The following is a 26990-nucleotide window of genomic DNA, read 5'->3' on the forward strand; positions in this document are numbered from 1 at the left end:
GCATGCACAGTGCTTATTTCATATTCTTAACTTAGTCATTAATAAATCTACATGTTAAACCTATACTCTTCTGAACTGGTTCTACTGGACATAAGATCACAAATAAGTCAGCAAGCAAAGCTTTAACTTTCAACCAAATACATAGTAGTGAGCAATACAATTCAATGAACACAAATATTTTCTTACTGCACAAAAAACAGGAAATAATTAAATTTCTTATAGACTTTTCTTTATTATATTTTCCCACTTGAATATTTAGAGAATAATTTAAATGTAATTCATACTGACAGCAAGCACAGTATCAAATATTAGGGTTTTTTAATATTTTTCTGTTCTCACCCTTGATTCCTTTAGGAAAAAAAATATTTAGATGACCTCAAAGAAACAATTATTATGCTAATCACAGTATGAAGTAACACAACAATCCCATATTCAATAGAAAAAGAAAGCAACAAAGAAGTGAAAAAGTCTTTCTCCTCAAATCATTTTAATTTTTTTCCACAACCATATAAATTTAAAGTATGAAACAACAATAATACAGCTATAGAATCTAGGTTCTCTTTCAAAGCAGCGGCATATAAAACATAGAAAAGCTAAAACCTCAGCACAAGCTTCAAAAGAACAAGGACTGAGAGGATTTTGATGAAGACATGAAATGCACGAAATACAGTACACAAAAATACTAGAATGCATAAAATATAAAGCTACACATTTCAAGTAGAAAGCATTGTAAAATATATAAAATATGCAAGAAATCAAAACAAAAAAGATTTTTCTTAGAGTACCATGAATACACTGGAACTGGCAATTAGCATTTGAAGATGGGAACAAGAAAATAGCAGTTTCCCATTTAAAACTTTATTTCTAGGCTTTAGGATTTCACCTTCTTGACATCCTTCTTTCCAGAGCTCTCAGTAGCTGACTCTGCTTTTCTTTTCTGTGACTAAAATGGAAACAGATTTAATGTTCTGCTCCAATATGGACATTTTTAAATGGCCCAACAATGTTAAATCTAGGATGTAAATGCATTAAAAAAAAATTTTAACATGAATATTCACTTAAATGTTATACTCACAATTAATGTTCTATATAGCCCAACAAACTATGTAACCCAATGTAAAATAACCTTCAAAGATGTTTCTTTTTAAGAAAAGACATAAAATCGCATCAAAAATAGTCATCAAATGTCTACTTACACATAGTACTATAAATGTACTCTTATCTTATAGAACTACTTACTACTTTAAGTTTTCTGTGTAAAATGTTATTATGAGTGTATTATTTAAAAAATTGTATGTTAGATGTTAAAATATCACATTTCATACATTCTACAATGCACGGTTCTTTCAAACTTTAGCATTTCTGAAATCAGGATGCATCTTGATGATAAGTTATTTGGGAACAGTTCTCATTGGTACATAAAATAATGCTGCATCTTAGAGTGGAAGGCATCACAGACTTGATGAAATGTGGTAGTTTACATAACCACACTCAAATAACATGATCTATTCAAGACTACTTTAATTTGTAGCTATACAAGATTACCTGACTGAATTAAAATCAAGTCATCTTATTATTCTACTTAACTTATCAGCAAGCAAACCAAGTAAAGTTTTGCTGTCTGCTCAAAATTCTCATTTGCACTCATAGTTCCACAAAGATAAAAAAATGTATTTGATCAAATCAGAAATTCCTGTTTCAATTTCAGCCCCATCCCACCGCAATCCCCTCCTACACTCCATGACAACTCTAGTCTCAATTCAAAAGATTTTACTTGCATTATATTTTTTCTTAAAATCATGAGGATTATTTTAAAATACTAAGTCCTTCTCCTAGGGATTTCCTAACCATATATTCTATAAACAAATAGAAAACGTGGCTGTAGTGTAATTCCTTTTCTGTCAAAAACAAACTAGCAGTTCATAAAATCAGTTTTTATAATAGGTATCATTATGGCATTAAACATAATATAAGCATTTTAATTATGTAAAAAAATGGGATCTACCTAAAAGTTAGGAAAATGCTGAAAATTTTACCATTGGAGTTTTAGTTGTGCGTTTCTTCTTTTCTGCTCTCTCTCTTTCCTCAATTTCCATATTTTCTTTCTCAATCAATGAAATCAAAGTATTACAGCGTCTCTGGAACTCCTAAACCAAATAGTAAAAGGTTTTTAATTTGTGTAACCTAGGAATAATCTTTAAAGAATAATAATTCTTTAATTGTATAATTTCCATGGTACAGATATCTAAAGGTGGTATTCATCAGAACTATATTCATACAAGCTATTAATACATTCCACCAAAATTAAGGGGAGGAAGTAAATGTCATTCAATGGGTAAGTGAACAAACTGTGGTACATCCATCCATACCATTAACTGCTCAGCAATAGAAAGGAAAGAAATCTTGATACACACAACAATCTAAATGAATCTCAAAGAAATTATGCTAAATGGAAAAAACCAATCTCAAAAGGTTACATACATGTTTCATTTAAAACACTCTTGAAATGACAAAAGTTGAGAAATGGAGAACCTACCAATGGTTGCCAAGGGCTAAGGAAAGGGGGCAGAGTAGGTGTAGCTATAAAGAGCTAGCACAAGGGAGTCTTGGAATGGTGCTGGTCACATGAATCCACATGTGATGAAATTGCACTAAACTACATTCACATGCATGCACACATGCACATAAGTGCATGCATAACTGATGAAATCTGAATCAGTTCTGTGGATTGTAGTAATATCAATTTCCTGGTCATCACATTGTACTATATTTATGCAAGATTTTACCATCAGGGAAGACTGGGTGAATGGTACATGGGACTTCCCTGTACACTTCTTTACAACTTTCTGTGAATCTAAAAATATTTCAAAATAAAAAGTTAAAATCACATAAACAAAAAAATAATAATAAGGGAATATCTAATTGCCAAAATAAGTTTTGGAAGTACTCAGTTGACAAGAGTGAAACAGACTGCAATAGTACAGTGCTCCTCAGAGCCCTCACGTACCTGAAAAGCACTGCCAACCACTAGTTAAGAGATGGAGGATGCAAGCAGTTCCCAAAGCTATTCAACCAACAGAACTCTCTTCTCACAGAACACCTTGTGGGATCAGAGTTCTAAGGAACACACCTCAGGAAACACTGCCATATTTGTTAATTTGGAGCAAAAAATAGCAGAAGAGAATTTGCATTAACCTTGCCACTACTTATTTTTCACTGCCAGAAACTCCATTCATCCAATCATAATAGTTTTTATGAATGCATAATGAGCATCAAACTTATGATTCAGTAACTCTGAATACTTTGCTGCATTTAAGGTAAATAACAGTTTAATATTAAAGGATCAATAACATTTTAAAATACGATTCCTTTTCTGTATAAGCAAAATGTCTGATAAAATGCAAAATAGCTAAATATTCTAATGAAAATGTACATTTATAGACAATTAAAACCTAACAAAAAATGGTCAAGTACATGAATAGAAAACTCCTAAAAATTAAAATGTCCAAGTAGTTTTAAAACTTTCACTCGAAATAATGGCAAAATGCAAAGTAAAATCATACCCTCTTTATCAAATTAGCAATGACATGTGCATGCATGTCTGTGTGGTTTGTGTATTCAGTGTCAGAAGTTAGATGGGGAGTGACATCACGGAAATGGCGCCATGAGCAGCGCGTCAGACAGATCTCCCCAAAATCTCAACAAATTTATCAACTAGAAACAGAAAAATTTATCCTCGGAGCATTCTGGAGATCCACACACACTGAAAGCGAAAGGACTGTTATCACTTGAATCTGAGAGACGGGTCGGAGCTGAGGGTGTGGAAGAAGCTAACTACGACACGGACGTTCATTCAAGCTGAGGAGGGAGTACGCCTGTGGTGAGTCAACCCACGCGTGCAACTGCCCGCCCACACTCTGCGAGCAGCTGGGGCATGCCGTGAAAAACCGCGTGTGCGCGGGCGCGCCCCGTGCCGCAGTCCGGTCACAGAGCGAGCTCCCTTGCACCACGAGCGTCCCCAGCGGCCCACGCACTGCGAGTGAGAGTCCCCAGCCACCAGCATGCCCAGAGTACCCCATTCGCTCGTGCGCCCTGAACGTCCCACTAGCCCACATGCCCAGAGCACCCCACTCGCCCGCACACCCAGAGTGCCCCATTCTCCCACGCGCCCAGTGCACCCCAGCCGCCAGGGGCAAGGCAAGCGGGAAGGGCGCCAAAGCTATCTTCCCTACTCCGGAGATTCTCTCCGTGGGCGGGGCACCTCACCCAGGCATTCAAGCTAACAATCAAGCGTTGGGGTAAGGGCGCACGGGCAGCTTGAAATACTTTCTGGAGCACAGCTGTGGATACAATCACTGAAATTAGCTTAACCCATGAAATCTGCGCACCCATGGGGCTCTAATTGATAAGATCTCTCTCAGTTCAGCGATCCAAGACAAGAGGCGTGATATATTTTAGTGCCTCTCACTAAAGGGGCGGGGGCAACTTCTGATTGACAGAGCCTTCATATTCAGGGATATACTCTAACAAGAGGGACTTGGCAGATGTTAAGATCTATACAGCAAGCAGCGACTAGTGCCTCTTCTTCACAGCCAAAACAGGCTACAAAGTGTGGAAAACCTGGGTTGAGTGGTCCAACTGAATGTTAGGCACTGATCAATCACCTTGACAACAATTGACTCCCAGCCCCGCCTGATTACGCTGGAGGCTCTGACTGCCAGAGCCTTACCCAGAGCCTTGCGCTGAGTGGGGATAGAGTGGGGATTTCCCAGCTCTTTGAGCCTCTTACTCCCCAGGCAGAAGCAGTGGCAGCCTCATAGCTGGATCACCAGGCTGCTAATTCAGGAAGGGGAGACTAGGAGAGAGACTCCGGGAAAGCAAACTCTCGCATTGTTGGACCCTGCAAACGCCAACAAGCCTTGACTACCAGTGAGACTAAAGCCAATTATATGACATTGCCATAGAATCCCATCAACTGCAAATCCCTACCTAAGCATGACACAGGGGCAGAGCCTGGGGCACAGAGTCACCAACCAGGAAGAGGGAGAGAAAAGAAAAAAGAAGAAGTTAACCTCTCAAAATCAAGAAAAATCCACAGACTTTATAACTTGTTCCACTATTTTTTTGTTGTTGTTGTTTGTTTCTTCTATCTTATTGCCTTTATTATTACTTCTATTTCCTCCACCTCGGTCCTTTCATTCTCTGCCCATCTTATGATTCCCTTTTCTTGAACTACACTACCAATGAGTGCTACATTTTATTTATTTTCTTCATCCTTACTCTCCTTTAGGGTTACACTCCAAAAACCTTAACTCTCACTCTCTCCCCTTTTGTTTTTTTTTCTTTTCCTTTTTTTCTTTCTTCATTTTTCTCTTTTTCTTATTTCTCCCTTTCTATTCGTTTCTTCTTTTCTCCTTTTACTTTTCCTCCCATTCAATCCTTAGTCACAAACAAATTATTTAATTTGGGACTCAAGTTTTTTTTTTTTTGCTTTTGTTTTTGGTTTTATTTTGTTTGTTTTTGTGGCATTTTGGGTACTTTTTACTTTGCTTTTTAACTCATTAGCATTCCTCCCAACCCAAGGTCTCCATTGCATTTAGTCTTTGCTCCATTAATACAACAGATTTTTACTTATTATTTTTATTTTTTTCTTCTTTAATTATTATTTTTCTCCTTTTTTCTGTTTCCCTCTTATCCCTCTCATTATATCTCTTAGTCAAACATCACTTACAAGCAAATCATTTTATACTTGTCTAAGATTTTCTCCTTTTTTTTTGCATTTAGTAGGTCCCTACTCCCTTTTTTGCCCCTTGAACTCTTCACCCCAAATCAGGCCCTCCGTTATAGGCAGTTTTTGTTCCATTTAGCATAATATAATTCACAGGTCATCACGATATTTCCCTAAGGAGGGGAGAGGAGGGGAAGAGAAAAAAGAAAAAAGGAGGAAATAATAAATTACTACATTTTTTTTGTTGGGGTGCTTTTATTTTTTTCCTTTTTTTTACTTTTTATTCTTTATTAATTCTAATTAGTGCTATCAACAAGACCACCCTCAGATGCCAATAAGAAAGAGGAAATTGAATATTATGGATACAAAAGATAGAGAGGTAACACAAATAGATGTGGAAAAACATATGGAGAAAAGATATAACATATTGGAAAACTTGGAGCTAAAAGACAGAGAATTTAAAATAGAAATCCTAAAAATTCTCAGAGATATACAAGAAAACACAGAAAGGCAATTTAGGGAGCTCAGAAAACAACTCAATAATCACAAAGAATATATTACCAAGGAAATTGAAACTATAAAAACAAATCAAACAGAAATGAAAAACTCAATTAACGAGCTGATAAACGAGGTAACAAGCTTAGCTAATAAAAGAGTCCAGATAGAAGATAGGATTACTGAAATAGAAGACAAGCAACTTGAGGTACAACAGAGAGAAGAAGAAAGAGACTAAAAAGTAATAAAAAACGAGAAAGCCCAACAGGAATTGTCTGACTCCATCAGAAAGAATAACATAAGAATAATAGGTATATCAGAGGGAGAAGAGAGAGAAAATGGAATGGAGAATATACTCAAACAAATAATAGACGAGAACTTCCAAAGCCTGTGGAAAAAACTAAAGCCTCAAATTCAAGAAGCAAACAGAACACCGAGTTTTCTTAACCCCAACAAACCCACTCCAAGGCACATCATAATGAAGATGACACAAACCAATGACAAAGAAAAAATTCTCAAGGCAGCCAGGGAAAAGAAGAGTACAACATACAAAGGAAGGCCTATTAGATTATCATCAGATTTCTCAGCAGAAACTCTACAAGCTAGAAGAGAGTGGACCCCAATATTTAAAGCCCTGAAAGAGAGGAACTTTCAGCCAAGAATACTATACCCATCAAAGCTATCCTTCAAGTATGAAGGAGATATAAAAACATTCACAAATACAGAAAAGATGAGAGAATTTATCAGCAGAAAGCCCCCACTCCAGGAAATACTAAAGGGAGTTTTCCAACCAGATTCAAAGAACAAAATAAAACAAAACCACAAGTAACAGCTCCACCAAGAACACAATAAAACCAAATTTATACTGTGACAACAAAAGAAAAAAAGGGGGGAGAGGATGGAGATTAACAGTAGTAAAGGACAATGAAGCGCAGAAATACTCATAAGATAGGGTACTACCATGAACATGGTAGGTACCCTTTTCATTACTTAATGGTAACCACCCGTGGAAAAACCACCACAAAAACACTTGATTTAAAAAAGGTAGCAACAGAGGAAAGAAGTATGAAATACAAACAAACAAAAACAAATGATAGAAAAACAAAGGAGAAGAATCAAACAAGATACAAACTAACAGAAAGCAAATTATAAAATGGCAATAGGGATCCCACAAGTGTCAATAATTACACTAAATATAAATGGATTAAACTTACCAATAAAAAGACACAGAGTAGCAGAATGGATTAAAAAAGAAAATCCAACTGTATGCTGCCTAAAAGAAACACATCTAAGCAACAAGGATAAAAACAAATTCAGAGTGAAAGGCTGGAAAACAATACTCCAAGCAAACAACACCCCAAAAAAAGCAGGTGTAGCAATACTCATATCGAATAATGCTGACTACAAGACAGCAAAAGTACTCAGAGACAAAAATGGTAATTTCATAATGATTAAAGGGACACTGAATCAAGAAGACATAACAATCCTTAATATATATGCACCAAACCAAGGAGCACCAAAATATATAAGACAGCTACTTATTGACCTTAAAACAAAAACTGACAAAAATACAATCATACTTGGAGACCTCAATACACCGCTGACGGCTCTAGATCAGTCATCCAAACAGAGAGTCAATAAAGATATATTGGCCTTAAACGAAATACTAGAACACCTGGATATGATAGACATCTACAGGACACTTCATCCCAAAGCGACAGAGTATACATTTTTCTCTAGTGTACATGGAACATTCTCAAGAATTGACCATATGTTGGGCCACAAAGACAATATCAGCAAATTTAGAAAAATTGAAATTGTACGAAGCATATTCTCTGATCATAAAGCCTTGAAACTAGAATTCAACTGCAAGAAAGAGGGGGAAAAACCCACAAAAATGTGGAAACTAAACAACATACTTCTAAAAAATGAATGGGTCAAAGAAGAAATAAGCACAGAGATCAAAAGATATATACAGACAAATGAAAATGACAATACCACATATCAGAATCTCTGCAATGCAGCAAAAGCAGTAATAAGAGGAAAGTTCATATCACTTCAGGCCTATATGAACAAACAAGAGAGAGCCCAAGTAAACCACTTAACTTCACACCTTAAGGAACTAGAAAAAGAAGAACAAAGACAACCCAAAACCAGCCGAAGAAAGGAGATAATAAAAATCAGAGCAGATATAAACGAAATAGAGAACAGAAAAATTATATAAAAAAATCAATAAAACAAAGAGCTGGTTCTTTGAAAAGATCAACAAAATTGACAAACCCTTGGCAAGACTCACCAAGGAAAAAAGGCACAGGCCTCAAATAAATAAAATCCAAAATGAAAGAGGAGAAATCACCACAGACATCATAGATATACAAAGAATTATTGTAGAATACTATCAAAAAGTATATGCCACCAAATACAACAATCTAGAAAAAATGGATAAATTCCTAGAACAATACAACCTTCCTAGACTGAGTCATGAAGAAGCAGAAAGCCTAAACAGACCAATCAGCAGGGAGGAAATAGAAAAAAACTATTAAAAACCTCCCCAAAAATAAAAGTCCAGGCCCAGACGGTTATACTAGTGAATTCTATCAAACATTCAAAGAAGACTTGGTTCCTATTCTACTCAAAGTCTTCCAAAAAATTGAAGAAGTAATACTTCCAAACACATTTTATGAGGCCAACATAACCCTCATACCGAAACCTGGCAAGGATGGCACAAAGAAAGAAAACTACAGACCAATATCTCTAATGAATACAGATGCTAAAATACTAAACAAAATACTGGCAAATCGAATACAACAACATATTAAAAAAATAATACATCATGATCAAGTAGGATTCATCCCAGAATCTCAAGGATGGTTCAACATACGTAAAACGGTTAACATAATACACCATATCAACAAAACAAAGAACAAAAACCACATGATCTTATCAATAGATGCAGAAAAGGCTTTTGATAAAATACAACACAATTTTATGGTTAAGACTATCAACAAAATGGGTATAGAAGGAAAATATCTCAACATGATAAAGGACATATATGATAAACCATCAGCCAACATCATATTAAATGGCATAAAATTGAGGACTTTCCACCTTAAATTAGGAACAAGACAGGGTTGTCCACTCTCTCCACTCTTATTTAATGTGGTGCTAGAAGTTCTGGCCAGAGCAATCAGACAAGACAAAGAAATAAAAGGCATCCATATCGGAAAAGAAGAAGTAAAGGTATCACTTTTTCCTGATGATATGGTCCTATACATCGAAAACCCGAAGGACTCCAGAAAAAGATTACTAGAAACAATAAACCAATACAGTAAGGTCGCAGGATACAAAATTAACATACAAAAGTCCATCGCCTTTCTATATGCCAACAATGAAATATTAGAAAATGAACTAAAAAAAAATCATCCCCTTCACGATTGCAACAAAAATAAATAAAATATCTAGGAATAAACATAACAAAGAATGTAAAGGACTTATATAACGAAAACTACAAGGCATTGTTAAGAGAAATAGAAAAAGACACAATGAGATGGAAAAATATTCCTTGTTCTTGAATAGGAAGAATAAATATAATTAAAATGGCAATATTACCCAAAGCAATATATAAATTTAATGCAATTCCCATCAAATTTCCTATGACTTTTTTTAAAGAAATGGAACAAAAAATCATCAGATTTATATGGAACTATAAAAAACCCCGAATAGCCAAAGCAATCCTAAGGAAAAAGAATGAAGCTGGGGGCATTACAATACCTGACTTTAAACTATATTATAGGGCCACCACAATCAAAACAGCATGGTGTTGGCAGAAAAACAGACACTCAGACCAATGGAACAGAATAGAAAGCCCAGAAATAAAACCACATATATATGGTCAAATAATCTTTGATAAAGGGGCCAACAACACACAATGGAGAAAAGAAAGCCTCTTCAGCAAATGGTGTTGGGAAAACTGGAAAGCCATATGCAAAAGAATGATACTCAACTACAGCTTGTCCCCGTGTACTAAAATTAATTCAAAATGGATCAAAGACCTAAATATAAGACCTGAAACAATAAAGTACATAGAAGAAGACATAGGTACTAAACTCATGGACCTGGGTTTTAAAGAACATTTTATGAACTTGACTCCAATGGCAAGAGAAGTGAAGGCAAAGATAAATGAATGGGACTATATCAGAATAAAAAGTTGTTGCTCAGCAGGAGAAACTGATATCAAAATAAACAGACAGCCAACTAAATGGGAAATGTTATTTTTAAACAACAGTTCAGATAAGGGCCTAATATCCAAAATTTACAAAGAACTCATAAAACTCTACAACAAACAAACAAACAATCCAATAAAAAAATGGGAAGAGGACATGAACAGACACTTCTCCCAGGAAGAAATACAAATGGCCAACAGATATATGAAAAGATGCTCAGCTTCATTAGTTATTAGGGAAATGCAAATCAAAACTACAATGAGATACCACCTCACCCCTGTTAGATTAGCTATTATCAACAAGACGGGTAATAGCAAATGTTGGAGAGGCTGCGGAGAAAAGGGAACTCTCATCCACTGTTGGTGGGACTGTAAAGTAGTACAACCATTATGGAGGAAGGTATGGTGGTTCCTCAAAAAACTGAAAATAAAACTACCTTATGACCCAGCAATCCCTCTACTGGGTATATACCCCAAAACCTCAGAAACATTGATACGTAAAGACACATGTAGCCCCATGTTCATTGCAGCACTGTTCACAGTGGCCAAGACATGGAAACAACCAAAAAGCCCTTCAATAGAAGACTGGATAAAGAAGATGTGGCACATATACACTATGGAATACTACTCAGCCATAAGAAATGATGACATCAGATCATTTACAGCAAAATGGTGGGATCTTGATAACATTATACGGAGTAAAATAAATAAATCAGAAAAAAACAAGAACTACATGATTCCATACATTGGTGGAACACAAAAACGAGACTAAGAGACATGGACAAAAGTGTGGTGGTTACCAGGGGTGGGGGGAGGGAGGACGCAGGAAGGAAGGAGGGAGAGATTTAGGGGGAGGGGGAGGGGCACAGAGAAAACTAGATAGAGGGTGACGGAGGACAATCTGACTCTGAGCGAGGGGTACGCAACATAATTTAATGACAAGATAACCTAGACATGTTTTCTTTGAATATATGTACCCTGATTTATTAATGTCATCCCATTAACATTAATAAAAATTTATTTATAAAAATTAAAAAGAAGTTAGATGGTGAAATGAAAACTCTTAATTCACTGATGACAAGATGCCAATGGTATGAACTGAATTGTGAACCCTCAAGATTCCTATGTTGAACTTAACAACTCCACATTGTGACTGCAATTAGGGCCCATAGAAAGTAATTAAGGTTAAATGGGGTCATAAGTTTGGGACCCTAATCCCATAGGACTGTTGTTCTTATCTGAAAAGAAAGAGATACCCACGGATATCTTCTCTCTCTACAGTGACTTGAGAAAAGACCATGTAAGAACACAACGAGGTGATGCTATCTATAGGCCAGGGAGAAGATTTCACCTGAAACCAAACCTACTAACATCATCATCTTGGACTTCCAGTCTCCAAAACTGGAAGAAATTTGTTTAAGCAACTTGCAGACTAAAACACTGTATTTCTTGAAAGCATTTGAGAATATCAGTGAAGCATCTTAAACATCCCATCTCTTTTTAACTAACAATTCCACTCCTAGAAACTTAATGTAAGGAAATAAGAGATAAATACAAAAATTTACAAAAGAATGTTTAGAGTACTGTTATTTTAGCAGGAAAATACTGGGACTGAATTTTTGGTAACTTGGAAATAACAACCATGTCTTATTATATGCATATATATGGAGAAAAAAAACTGAAAGAATATTAACTACAGCATTACTAGTACTAGTGGTTAACAACAGATATCTCTGAGATAAGGACCAATGGTAACTTATATTTTCTTATTTATACTAGCCTGTGTTTTCTAGATTTCTGGAAATGAACATTTAAATTTGGGGCAGTCTGTAACATTTTTAAGAAATGGAAAATATATTTTTTTAAAGACAGTTTTAGCTGTCCAAATAAAAGCCAGAAAAATGGCACACAACATAGAAAATGTTACATACAGAAATATTATCAACTATCGAAGTATTTTCTACTATCTAATTCAAACCCAAAAGGAGGCAGAAAACCAAGGGTAGTCTAGCCAGAAAAATTCCTATTAACAAGTTATTGTTTAATCATTAAAAATAACCTTACAAAACACTGGTACATTCAAATATCTTGCACAAATTCAATTAGCCAAGGTTAAATAACACTGAAATTTTGCTTACCAAAACAATACTGGTATCTTTACTATGCAGACCAAATATTCTTCATAGTTTAATTCAATAACACATATACAAATTAAATAGCATGTTATTCAATTTATCTATTATAGAGAGAGCTAAGTTTATCCTGATTAGATTTGATTGTTAGTTTCTAGGGAGACTAGATAGAATCTTTATTTGAAACTGATTCTTGAATCATTAAGTTATACCCTCTGGCCATTATTATTCTCAATAAGTAATAGTTGCCTGTGACTGCAGATATCTTTAGATACGTATTCGTGGTTCATATAGGAGATTCAGGAAAGAAAACTAATACTTTTGAGACAGTCTTATATACAGAGAAGTAGAATATCTCAAACTGATTATAAATAGACTGTATAACAAGCTCTTCCTTCATTCCTTTTAACCTGACGTTTACTACTCTGGACATAGAAATATAATCGAACTCACTAGAGAAAGGCACCAAAGGATTGGGAGAATATGAATGTTGCTTTCCTACCACAAGGTAATTGTCACTTTCTGTAGAGATACCAACGCCATTTTTTATTTACATGCTTAAAGAGTGCCTACCTAAAAAGAGGGTATCATAAACAGAACACTAGCTAAAACCAGAAATTACAAGTAGAAAGGCGAGATTACTGACAAAACAGTGTTCCACTTTTTGAATAACTAAGTAACTATGAAATGACTATAAGAAATTTCATGCTGTCAAAATCATTTTATATAATTTTTCCTTTCACTGATATATTCTTCTAATTTTTATAAAACTTTTTATTTATTTTTTTATTTTTTTATTTATTTTTTTAATTTTTTTTAATTTTTATTCATTTTAGAGAGGAGAGAGAGAGAGACAGAGAGGAGAAAGAGACAGGGGGGAGGAGCTGGAAGCATCAACTCCCATATGTGCCTTGACCAGGTAAGCCCAGGGTTTCGAACCGGCGACCTCAGCATTTCCAGGTCAACGCTTTATCCACTGCACCACCACAGGTCTATAAAACTTTTTATCTTCCTATTTTCCTGGGGTTACAGGGACTGGTCCATGTGACCTCAGACTGTTTTTATAATTTTATAGTCTAATTATATCTTTTTTTCACCATTTCCCCATGCTGGATTTAGGAATTAAGTTGGAGGGAGAAAAATAGCACACAAAAGCAAGAGAGGAGATGCTGAACCAATAAAGACAACAGGAAACTGTTCTGCAATGTTCATAGCTGTGGCAAAAGAAGAAAGTATTTTGTATTCACGTATGTGTGGAAATGCTGGATTTAAAAAAGGTTTGACAAATTTCTGTATGGCAGGACTTAAGAGTGTTGCACATTCTCATGTAGACTGGAAGTGTCCAGGGCAGGATTCATTATCAGAATTTCCCAAATCTATCTGAACACAGATATGTTCTGCATATCATTTATGTGCATATCCAACTGATTTGGTGACAACAGCTGGGGAAATGCTGTGCAGTGTAAGAATAATAGATAAGGCTAAGTTTGGATCAAAGTACAATAAAAACCTAGAAACTAAGAACAAAGAACTAAAGAAATTTTATTTAATTTAGTTGACAAATGGGAGTTCATTGACAATTTATGAGCTGGTGGAATAATGTGATCAAAGGTGTATTTTTGTGCTTGAAAATCATCCCTTGATAAAGATTCTCAATAGTGAGAGTTCATAAAATTATAGACTCTGAAGGTTAAATATGGTCTTTAAAAACCATTCAAGTTGATGCTTGAATCCCTTCTAGTAGGTCCTAGTTAAGTAGTTGTCCATCATGTCTGACTTCTTCCTATGATGGGGTACTCTTTACCTCCCAAGGCTGTCTATTACACCTTTCAACAAGTGTAAAATGTTCCCTTATGCAAAGTTACAATTTGCTACCTTGTAGTTTTCAACAATCAGTTCTAGGTCTAACTTTCATAGGTACAGAAAACAAGTTTATTACCTCTTCTGTATGATAATACTTCAAATATTAAAAGGCAGCTATCATGCTTTCATCACAATCACCAACACAACCTCCAAACACACTTCAATACCATGATGGCGAACCTGTTTATAAAAACCACCCACTTTTGCAGTGCTGGTCAACCTGGTCCCTCCTGCCCACTAGTGGGCGTTCCAACTTTCACGGTGGAAGGTAGCGGAGCAACCAAACGGCGCCACAATTGGCCCACCATGAAAGCTGGAACACCCACTAGTGGGTGGGAGGGACCAGACTGACCAGCACTGCAAAAGTGGGAGGTTTTTATAAACAGGTTCACCATCCCGGGTGTAATACTTATATCTATCCTTGATTTTATTACTTTTTACCACTTGTCTCATGAATTCTTTTAAAATAGAGGTCAGGCTTATCAAGTTTCTTCTTTTAAATGAAAGCACTGCCAGAATATTTATATTTCCCAGTTTGATAACAGTACCTCAAAATGTCAACCCTTAAGAGAAAGATTTGTTAATTATATAGCCTTACTGAAAAATAAAATACACACAGGTTTGTTTTGTGTCCTTTGAGCACAAAAACATGAAGTTACTAAAGATTCTGTGTTATTTTTGTGTTTTGGAATATATATCACAAACCACTGAAAATGTGTTGGAGCAAAATTGCTGAGCTTTCTATGCAACTATTATACATAAATAAGAAAGTAATAAAAATAACTGAGAATAAAAAGAAACAGAGGTCAGCACATCTTTTCTGTAAAGAGCAAGACAGTAAATATTTTCTGCTTTGCAGACCACATGGTCTCTGTCACAACTACTCAGCTGTGCCACATGGGATAAAAGCAGTGGTAGACAGTATAGATATGAATGAGGGTGGCTGTGTTCCAATAAAACCTTACATACTTTTGTATTTATTTTCACATGTCACCAAACACTCTTCTCTTCAGTTTCTTTCAACCATTTGAAAATGCAGAGTCATTCTTGGCTCACAGGCCATACAAAAATAGGTGGTGGGCTGCAGTTGCCAATCCATTTTAAACTACAGACTTTAGATTTACTTTAAACAAATTTTACTGCCTTGATTTTTCATAATGTTTTAATGATTTATGAGCCTACTCCCTGCAAAGACACCCATGTTTCAACTTTTGAATACTAAGACATGTATCTCTACCTTTATGTAGTAAATGATGGAATGTTTGCAGTGAACAGCACTGCCTCTTAGTGTGTGGTAAACATCAATCATGTTGGACACCAAGTTCAAATATCATTTGCCCCAATACTCAGCCTCAAAGCATCAATTCAATAGGCACAGAAAGCATCAGTAGACTTGAAATGACTTATTAAAGAGGTTAAAGAAGTTCCACATCACATTTCTTACGTACTAAAATCCTAGACACAAGGACTACCTAAGTCTGAATGACAGAAGGTCCATGCCCATTATGGTTCAAAGTCAAAAGCAAGTGAACAAAAAAACATTTTTTGTTTCACAAAAATTTGATGTAGTTCTATAAAGCCAGAATTTTCTTCTACAGTTCTTAGTAAAACAAAACAGGTGCTTTTACCTTTTCTATTATAAATCACCTATACTTTACCTCCCGAATTGATATCTTCAACTACACAGTGTGTGGTATATTTCCCAGGTTCTCTGTCACCTTGGAACCTCTATCAAAATAACAAAAAGCAATGGCAGTCTGTGTTAAGAATCTCATGGCCCAAGCATACTGGCAGTTAAATGAGTGTTAATATTCTTTTATTTTTAAATTGAATTTGTTGGTGTCACACTGGTTAACAAAATTGTACAAGTTTCAGGTGCCCAATTCTACAATATATCATCTGTACACTGTACTGTGTGTTCACCCCTCAAATCAAGTCTTTGTCAATCACCATTTACCCCCTATACCAGGAGTCCCCAAACTACAGCCCGCAGGCCGCATGCGGCCCCCTGAGGCCATTTATCCAGTCCCTGCTGCACTTCAGGCAGGGCCATCTCTTTCATTGGTGGTCAGTGAGAGGAGCATAGTTCCCACTGAAATACTGGTCAGTTTGTTGATTTAAATTTACTTGTTCTTTATTTTAAATATTGTATTTGTTCCTGTTTTGTTTTTTTACTTTAAAATAAGATATGTGCAGTGTGCATAGGGATTTGTTCATAGTTTTTTTTTATAGTCCGGCCCTCCAACAGTCTGAGGGACAGTGAACTGGCCCCCTGTGTAAAAAGTTTGGGGATCCTTGCCCTATACTTTCCTCCAACTCCTCCCAGTCAGAGAAAGACAAGTACCACATGATTTCACTCATATGTGAAATCTAATGAACAAAACAATAGGGCATTAATATTCTAATAAATATATCATACATTTCTTAAAAACAAGCATCAAATGTTATGATGCTTTTACTTAACTCTTGCTGCTTAAACATTGATACTTTAAAAATGTTATGTCACCTCCTTACAAGGTAACACGTAAGTATAAATACTTAAAACCAACTCCTGTTAGTGTATTTATTGTATTTCAGATTGTTAGAACAGTTCTGTCTTTAATCACATGCTACAGTTACTAATAAAACACATGATATTTACAATTGACTATTCAACCTTATGAATAAATGAAAAGCTGTAAGAATGCAAGCTAAATAAAATCTAGCAGTAAAAAATGCAGATAAGCCTGACCAGGTGGTGGCTCAGTGTATAGAGCGTCGGCCTGGGACACAGAGGACCCAGGTTCGAAACCCTGGGGTCGCCAGCTTGCATGTGGGCTCACCAACTTGAGCATGGGGTCACTGGCTTGAGCATGGGATCATAGACCTGACTCCATGGTTGCTGCCTTGAACCTAAAGGTCACTGGCTTGAAGCCAAAGGTCACTGGCTTGAGCAAAGTGTCACCCGTTTTGTTGTAGCCCTCGGTCAAGGCACATAAGGTGTCACAACAAAGAATTGATGTTTCTCATCACTCTCCTTCTTGCCCCTCTCTCTGCCCCTCTCAGGAAAGGAGGGAGGGAGGGAGGGAGGGAGGAAGTAAAGAAAATAACTCAATCCCACTGGTACATTTCTTCACATTCTATCCAAATCTGATCCAACTGTAGGTGTCGAAGACAGAAGCAAATTGAAATACAAAAGTTCCACACTCATTTATTCAGTCTACTTAGTGCAAGGTAATATGCTGGTCCCTTTATGTATAACCCATTTCACTTAAAAATTAAGAGAGCAGTAGTAAAAAATGTCTGTAGGCCAGATGGTAATATATTATCCAAGGGTAGGGAAAAATAAAGATGAGGAATAAAAATAAAAATTTGGGGATTATCAGCCTATAGTTGGTAGTTGAGATAGACATTTTTCTACTTACAAAGTATTTCTAAAATGTTAATCCAATCATGTCACTGACCTGTTAACATCTTTCAATGACTCCCCACTTCTGATAGACTAAAGATCAAAGACTTCAATATAGTAGACAGGGCCCTTTGTAATTTCGCTTCCAGCCATTTCCTCATTTCCCAGTACTTCTCTACTTACACCCTACCGTACCAACCTCCTTGCAGTTTCTGAAAAAGCTCTGCCTTTTTGTATCTTTGCACATGCTGTCTCTACAACCCTGAATATAGTCCCATGGCCAACTCCTTCTAGTTCTTTAAGACTTAATTCCAAGAAGGCCCTCTTCTGTGAATCTAGTCCTCTGACTCAAGGCCAAGTTAAACACTACCTCCTCTGTATATATCTCTATATAAAACCTTTTCAAAATTAAATCAGAAAGTGACATTTTCATCTTTTAAGTGCATGACTTCCTAATATGTCCCTATGAGCATGAGTATATTATTTATAGCATGAGTATATATATTTATATTATTATAGTATTTAATAATCCTACTCAAGAAGAACCCATCAATGCATTTTACAATTTACCAGTTTTATCAATGTGTTAATTCATATTTCTAACATTTCATTAACAAGCTAGCTAATAAAAAACTAGAGTGATATTTTCTAAAAAGTATTTTTTCTCCTACAATTTTAAGGAATTTTATTTAAACTACTACAAAAGTCAGGGTAATTGTAATAACTAATTACTAATACTAACAATTTTCATTAATGCTCTAAAATATCAATGTAAGCTCTTATCATACAATTAACTACTGACATACAAAATCAAAAATTGTGACTGGCCTGCTTTATGAAAATTTCTAGACCTTGCAATATAAGCAACAAACAAAAGTATTGCTGTGACTATCGAATAAGTTGGTAATTTTCAAATTTGAATTTCATTTTCTAAAATACCTATAAAGAAAGTGCTTCGCTGACTGTGATAAACTAATAACCTAACTAACACTATCAGAGATAAACCTATAAAACGGGAAGCTAGCTAATAAAAAACTAGAGTGATATTTTCTAAAAAGTATTTTTTCTCCTACAATTTTAAGGAATTTCATTTAAACTACTACAAAAGGCAGGGTAATTGTAATAACTAATTACTAATACTTTTATTCAACTCCAAGGTACATGGCCATAGGCAATGTGCAGAGCTTCTTTAGCTGGCTAACAGAGGAAAGGACACACCTTCCCAGAAGTTAAAGCCAACAATTTTTTTTATTAAAATTAAGTCATTTTTTGGTTGCTCCACCCCTAGAGCAGGGTTGGCGCCAAAATCAAACCCTAGTTGGTGCGACCCGCCCCTTGCCCCCAGCACTGGGCTCCATCCCTGGAAGACACGCTGCCTGCAACATGTCAAAGAAAAAAGGACTGAGTGTGGAGGAAAAGAGAGTCCGCATGATGGAAATTTTTTTTTGAGATGAAAGATGTATTTCAGTTAAAAGACATGGAGAAGATTGCTCCCAAAGAGAAAGGAATTACTGCTATGTCAGTAAAAGAAGTTCTTCAAAGCTTAGTGGATGATGGTATGGTTGACTGTGAGAGGATTGGAACATCTAATTATTACTGGGCTTTTCCAAGTAAAGCGCTTCATGCGAGGAAACGTAAGTTGGAGGTTCTGGAGTCTCAGTTATGTAAGGGAAACCAAAAGCATGCAAACCTACAGAAAAGCATCGAGAAAGCTAAAATTGGTTGGCATGAAATGGAAGAGTGAACCAGGCTAGCAAAAGAGCTTTCTTCACTTCGAGAACAAAGGAAACAGTTAAAGGCAGAAGTAGAAAAATACAAAGAATGTGACCCGCAAGTTATGGAAGAAATACATCAAGCAAATGAAGTAGCCAAAGAAGCTGCTAACAGATGGACTGATAACATATTTGCAATAAAACCTTAGGCCAAAAGAAAATTTGGGTTTGAAGAAAATAAAATTGATAAACATTTTGGAATTCCAGAAGACTTTGACTACATAGGCTAAAGTGTTCGGTATCAGTAAAGGAATCTGTGTGCTTGTGAATATGTAAGTTTTTTATATTATCCAACCAAATGTACAGAATTGTCATTTACTTGTAATTGTGATGATCATTTCATTAATTTTAAATAAAGTATAAGGTAAAAAAAGAGTCATTTTTTGAAAGTTTTAAAAACTTCATATGTGATTTTTTCATTGAATTTTTAGGGTGACACTGATTAACATAATTATACAGATTTCAGATGCTCAATTCCACAGCACATCATCTGCACACTTTATTGTGTGTTCATCCCTCCAAGTCAAGTCTTGGTCCATCACCATTTATCCTCTCTATGCTCTACTCCACCTCTCACTTCCCCTTTCTCCCCTCACTCCCTGGCCTTATATTCATGAGCTTTTAAAGCAACTCTGCAAAGGATACAATAATAATGGTATCAAGAAGTGTTCTTTATCTCAGAAAGTTAAATTCTGCTTTTCTACTTTAAATACTTAAAAGGACCTAAGCAGGTAAAAAAAAAGTACCAATTAAGCTTTGGGTACTTTCCCCAAGTCCTTTCCAGTAGACTGACTAATGTTCTGGATCTTTTGGACCTCACAGATTCTTCTCAAATCTCTCAGTCACATAAGTCTATTACTAAATGAATGGAGATCATACCCTGGCATCCACTTCCTAAAAGAAATGTGAGATAATTAATGAGCTAATGTTGATAAAAAAAACTGGCAAGCATTATATAAAGAGTACTATATAAATACAAAATATTATAATTTCTTCTTATAGACATTTGGTGAAAGGCCTTTTCATTCTGATAGTCTTTGAATGTCCTAAGACTAAAATCCCAGTTTAAGATATTTTTCTTAGGAGGAAAATAGTAGGGCTATTCACATGCTCTTAGCTTAAAAATCTAAATTGATCACATCCTTCCTATTTCTTTATGTAGTTCAATCGAGACTGATTAAAGGCCACAGAAGTTTTCAGAGAAAAAAGTCACAATCTTTTTTAGCACAGAGAAATGAAAACTGAAACTCGTTTTTTCTTTTGTATAGCAAGAACTCTTAAGTGAAGCAGACCCTCTAAGAACTCTTCAACATTTAGTTGAAGGCTTTCAAAGTGAAGCATATTTACAAGAGGAGGTTCATGACTTGAAGCACTTTAAGACTGTTATTTAAGTCAGAAGCCATAAATTCAGTACTTTGAGATTTCAGAATAAAATATAACTACCAGGTTTCTACTTTGTTTTTCTAAGAGTATTTCCACACTATTTATTGATACCCCTGGGAAATAAGAGTCATCTTAAAGCAAGGTTATGTTTTTAAAGACAGCTTCTTTAGCAAGCTAAGTTTAAACATTAATAAGACTTTAACTGGAACACAGTGACACACAAAATGAATCAAATTACAGTACCCTCTGTATTTCTAAGATGAAATTTTTTCAATGAAACAAATTATTTTATTTTTGGAAATCACAACTACCTTATTCAATCTCCAAGATTGTGAATGTTATGCACCAATCAAGAACAATTATTTGCCTGACCAGGTGGTGGCGCAGTGGATAGAGCACCGGACTAGGACACAAAGGAATCAGGTTCGAAACCCCGAGGTCACTGGCTTGAGCAAGGGATCACTTGGTCTGCTGTAGCCCCCTGGTGAAGGCACATATGGAAATCAATCAATGAACAACTAAGCTGCTGCAAAAAAGAATTGATGCTTCTTATCTCTCTCCCTTCCTGTCTGTCCCTCTCTCTGTCTCTATCTCTCTCTCTCTCTCTGTCACAAAAAAAGAATAATTATTTAAAATGAGGAGGGAAAGAGATTATATAGAAATATTAATAATCTATTTCCTTTTTATTTTATTTTTTACTTTTATTTTTTTAATTAGAGTCTAAATTCAATAGTATTTATTAATTCAGGTGTACAAAATAGTGGTTAGATAATCATATACTTTACAAAGTGGTTTCCCCAATATTTCCAGTACCCACCTGGCACCATACATATTTATTACAATATTATTGACTATTTCTTATGCTGTATTTTACATCCTCGTGACTATTTTGTACCTACAAATTTGCACTTCTTAATCCCTTCACCTTTATCATCCATTCCCCAAAGATCCCCCCTTTTGGGAAACAACAACCTGTTCTCTGTATCTATGAGTCTGTTTTTGCTTTGTTTTTTATATTGTTCTTCAGATTCCACATATAAACAAAATCATATGGTATTTGTCTTTCTCTCACTTCCCCAATGACTGATATTATCATAAAATATTGCAAAAAACATGGTCTAAATATATGCATATTTAAAAATACGCTATTGTACTCTAAATCTAGATAAATAAGTAAAAATCATCCATTACTCAGGAAGAAAATATTAATATGAAATAAAAGTTAACAAAAACACTTTGTTTCAATATTTAAATATGAAATAAACTATTACATATTGTCAAGATTCATTAGAAATAATAAATTCCAGCTTCTAAAAGGTAATTAAGAACAGTGATATCTTCATTTTCAAAAAAAGTGAAGATTTCATTTTGTAATCATCTATAAAGTTAATATCTGCTCTTTGGAAAATACAAATTAGCAATTTAAATATCTTGGTAAAGAAAGAGGTAAATGTTTTATATAAAAAAGATGGAGAAAAAAGGTTCTTTAGAAGGGAGTTCAGAGACATCTAGTGGTTGTTAATAATATATGTTTTTTTTCTTGGAAAATGAAATAAAGTTACATAGTTCTACAGTCATGCTCATATAACAAATAATATAAGACTTTCCTTGCAATTCTGAATCTGTTTAATGATTTCAGAAACTGAAAACAGCATTAAACTCTCAACCTGTTTGAAAATAGTATAATATCACTGAAATAATACTCAAAATTAAGCAAAAGTTCCAGCACATTAAAGGGCATATATGATCTAAAATATGATTCACCAAAAAATGCAGGTAGGCATTTCTCTTTTACAAGTTGTTGATTTTGCTCTAAATTAAATTGTTAAATGCATAAAATTCAAAATGGTCAAAAATTTAAAGGCAAGAGGTACAAATTTCCAATTACAAAATAAATGAGCGATGAGGATTTAATGTATTAGTTGATAATACTGGAGTGCATACTTAAAAGCTGCCAAGAGAAAAGTTCTTACCACAAGAAAAAAAATGTATTTTGAAACTCTATATGATGACAGATGGTAACTAGACACTATGGTGATCATCTGGTAGTATATAGAAATACCAACTCATTATGTTGTACATTTGAAACTAATATGGTATATCAATTATAATTCAAAAAAACACATGCCTTTTGAAAGTTCTCTGCTAAATATGGTCACCGATGCACTAAGCTAGAAGGCACTTTAAAAGGCCAAGTAGCTCGGCCTTGGCTGGTTGGCTCAGTGGTGGAGCATCAGCCAGGCGTGTGTATGTCCTGGGTTCAATTCCTGGTAAGGGCACACAGGAAATGTGCCCATCTGCTTCTCATTCTTCTGCCTCTCCTTTCTGTCTCTCTCTTCCCCTCCCACAGCCAAGGCTGCAATGAAGCAAAGTTGGCCTGGGTGCTGAGGATGGCTCCATGGTTTCCGCCTCAGGCACTAGAATGGCTCTGGTTGCAACAGAGCAACACCTCAAATGGGCAGAACATCGCCCCTAGTGGGTTTGCCCGGTGGATCCTGGCAGGGTGCATGTGGAAGTCTGTCTCTCTGCCTCATCCCTTCTTATTTCAGAAAAATAAAAAATAAAGGCCAAATATCTCACTGTCGAAGCCTTCAAACACTCAAACTAGAATCTCATTTTTAAATCTAATATAAAAGTTGCCTGACCAGGCAGTGGCACAATGGATAGAGTGTCGAACTGGAATGCAGAGGACCCAGGTTCAAAACCTTGAAGTCGCCAGCTTGAGCATGGGCTCATCCAGCTTGAGCATGGACTCACCAGCTTTAGTGAGGGGTCACTGGCTTGAGCGAGGGATCATCGACGCAACCCCATGGTCACTGTTTGAGCCCAAAGTTTGCTGGCTTGAAGCCCAAGGTCACTGGCTTGAGTCCAAGGTCGCTAGTTTGAGCAAGAGGTAACTCGTTCTGTAGCCACTCAGTCAAGGCATATATCAGAAAGCAATCACTGAACATCTAAGGAGCTGCAATGAAGAATTGATGCTTCTCATCTTTCTCCATTCCTGTTTGTCCTTATCTGTCCCTCTCTCTGACTCTGTCTTTGTCAAAAAAAATCTAATATAAAAGTTACTCTATATTGTTTTTCAATAGTCTATGTCATGGATCTAAAGAACCCTGTCAAACAACTCCTCCCTACATCCAACCTCACCCCTTCATGTTGCTTTCTCATCTGTTCCTTGACCAGGGGCTACAGCAAAGTGAGTGACCCCTTGCTCAAGCCAGCAACTATGGGCTCGAGCCAGTAACCATGGGGTCATGTCTATGATCCCATGCTCAAGCTAGCGACCCTGCACTCTAGCTGGATGAGCCTGTACTCAAGCCTCCAACCTAGGGGTTTCAAACCTGGGTCCTCCACTTCCCAGTCTGAAGCTCCATCCACTGCGCCACTGCCTGGTCAGGCTTTTTTATTCTTTCCTCAATACTTTATACTGCATCTTATTAACACATGCACCTCTTCGTATTCTTCTAAGTATAGCACTTTTACAATTATTCCTATTAAGTGTCATGCTGTGCAATGCAATGGATCAGATCCATCATTCCAATTTCTCTAGTTCCTTTTGGATCCTTGCTTTGTCCAATGAATTTGCTAGTTCTCCCAGCAGTACGTATTCCATAACTTGGTAGGCACATTCTAATAACAGTCCAAGAACACTCTAAATTTGTGTTTAAGTTTTAAGAAATATCTGATCATATAAAGAATCTGCCAAAATTAGCATCTTCAATAGAGCAACTCTAATTTTTGTTATTCTCATTATTCAACTTGAATGGAAAATACAAAAGCAAACAAAATCATTGCATCCCTATAAAACTTTCACCCCCAAAAAAAATTTGTTAGATAGCAACTATTTGAGAAACATATTCAATGTTTGGATTGTTAGTTTCTGGTCACTTTTAATTTTTAGGCTATATAAGGTTATTTTTGTTTTAATTACTTCAACTGACAAAAGATGATGCTGACATTAAAAATATGTTGCATTTATTTCAGTATCATCAGAAAACTGCTAAGCTGCACTAGAATTTAACAGAAATACAATTCATATTAGAAAGTACCAGAGTAAATTACAGGCAGCTAAAATAAAAATATCTCTTCTACCTAATTATTTTGTCCCATAATATTTGTATAAAGACTTGACTTACACAACACGTCCTTCTCATTAAAAACAAGTTCTTGAGGCCCTGGCCAGTTGGCCCAGTGGCAGAGCATCAGCCCAGCATGTGGATGTCCCAGGTTCAATTTCTGGTCATGGCACACAGGAAAAGTGACCATCTGCTTCTCCACCCCTCCCCCTCTACCTTCTCTCTCCCGATCTCTCTCTTCCCCTCCTGCAGCCATGAATGGTTGAAACAAGCTGGCCCTGGGTGCTGAGGATGGTGGCTCCATGGCCTCACCACAGCACTAAAATAGCTCAGTTACCGAACAATGGAGCAACGTCCCCAGATGGGCAGAGCATGTCCTAGTAAGGAGCTTGCGAGGTGGATCCCGGTCAATCAGGGCATATGTGGAAGTCTGTCTCTCTGCCTCCCTGCTTCTCACTTAAGAAAAAAAAAGTCCTTGCCAACTGGTGGTGGTACAACATCAACATGGGACGCTGAGGTACCAGGTTCAAAACCATGCGGTCTCCAGCTTGAACATGGGCTCATCTGACTTGAGTGCAGGCTTGCCAGGTTGAGCGCAGGATCACCAGCTTGAGCATGGGATCATAGATATGATCCCATGGTCACTGGCTTGAGCACAAAGGTCACCAGCTTGAGCAAGGGGTCAGTGGCTTGGCTTGAGCCCCCACCTCCCAGTCAAGGCATGTATGAGAAGCAACCAATGAACAACTAAAGTGACACAACTGTGAGTTGATGTTTCTCATCTCTCCCTTCCTGTCTCTCTCTCTCTCTGTCTCTCTTTCTCTTGCTGTCTCCCTCCACTCTCTCCATTGCTAAAAATGAATAAATAAATAAAAAAAATCCTTACTTTATATACATAGTCTCAAGTATCAGCTGCCTAGTTACAAAGGGGAAAATACATATTTTAAGTAGAGAGCTCTGGTAGTCACCATATTAACCAAGTGATCAAACTTAGCATCACCAAAAAAGTTACAACCCGACATCATGTGCCTCCTGATGTGATGCAATAAGTACACATCACTAATGTATCATTCTTATCAAAAATGCTTAACTAAAAAAAATGCTTAACTTGATTCTAATAATAAGCAAACATAAACTTGTAAATTTAAAGAGACTCAAAAGCCAAATGTAATATGTGAACTTTGACTGAATCATCAAGTTTAAGCAACAGCTATGAAAGACACTTTTAGGACAATTGAAAACTTTATACATGAACTGTATACTGAATAACATTAATGAATTGAGGTTAAAACATTTTCAGGTAGGATAATGATATTGTGGCTATGTAGGAAAATAACCTTAGTTTTCGATTAATGCTGAGGCATTTTGAGGTGAACACTAATGATGTTTGCAACTTTCCTTTTTTTTTAGTGAGAGGAGGAGAGATAAGAGAGACAGACTCCTGCATATACCCTGACAAAGATCCACCCAGCAACCCCAGTCTAAGGCCAATACTTGAATCATCCTAGCTATCCTTAGCTCCTGAGGCTGATGGTTGGACCAATCGAGCCACTGCCAATCGAGTCACTGGCTGTGAGAGGGGAAGAGAGACAGAAGGGGGAGAGAGGCATATGGACACTCCTCATGTGTGCCTAACTAGGGCTCAAACCCGGGACGTCCACACACCAGGCCAACACTATCCACTGGGCAACCAGCCAGAATGCAACTTACTTTCAAACAGTTCAGAAATATAGGTATGTATATTTAGAAATATAAAATACAGATATGTATTTCTAAAATCAGAATATAGATTTAGATAGATAGATATTATGTGTATGTATGTATAAATATATATGCAGATATATAAGTGGGGGAGAAAGCCAATGTGGCAAATGTTAATCAGAGAATCTAAGTAAAAGATATATAATATTTGAAATTTTAAAAATAAAAGTTGG

The 26990-nt window shown here is 36.1% G+C and overlaps 1 protein-coding gene and 1 pseudogene across 6 annotated transcripts in view; one reads left to right on the forward strand and one right to left on the reverse strand.

The window, feature by feature from the left end:
* Positions 1-212: 212 nt before the first annotated feature.
* SMARCA1 (SWI/SNF related, matrix associated, actin dependent regulator of chromatin, subfamily a, member 1) overlaps positions 213-26990 on the reverse strand; it is a 109153-nt gene continuing 82375 nt past the window's right edge. For 2 of the 6 annotated variants that reach the window (XM_066356378.1, XM_066356377.1), the window contains 2 exons: positions 2037-2147; positions 213-943 (listed from right to left, as the gene is read on the reverse strand). In XM_066356378.1, the coding sequence (XP_066212475.1) occupies positions 872-943; positions 2037-2147 (183 nt within the window). In that variant the 3' untranslated portion in view covers positions 213-871. Of the gene's footprint in view, positions 1013-2005; positions 2148-26990 lie in introns of all 6 variants that reach the window. The other 4 variants (XM_066356383.1, XM_066356380.1, XM_066356382.1 and 1 more) reach the window with 3 other exon arrangements.
* LOC136385839 (meiotic nuclear division protein 1 homolog pseudogene) lies at positions 19212-19791 on the forward strand (annotated as a pseudogene).

Source organism: Saccopteryx leptura, chromosome X (assembly GCF_036850995.1).
Source record: "Saccopteryx leptura isolate mSacLep1 chromosome X, mSacLep1_pri_phased_curated, whole genome shotgun sequence".
Lineage (NCBI taxonomy): Eukaryota > Metazoa > Chordata > Mammalia > Chiroptera > Emballonuridae > Saccopteryx > Saccopteryx leptura.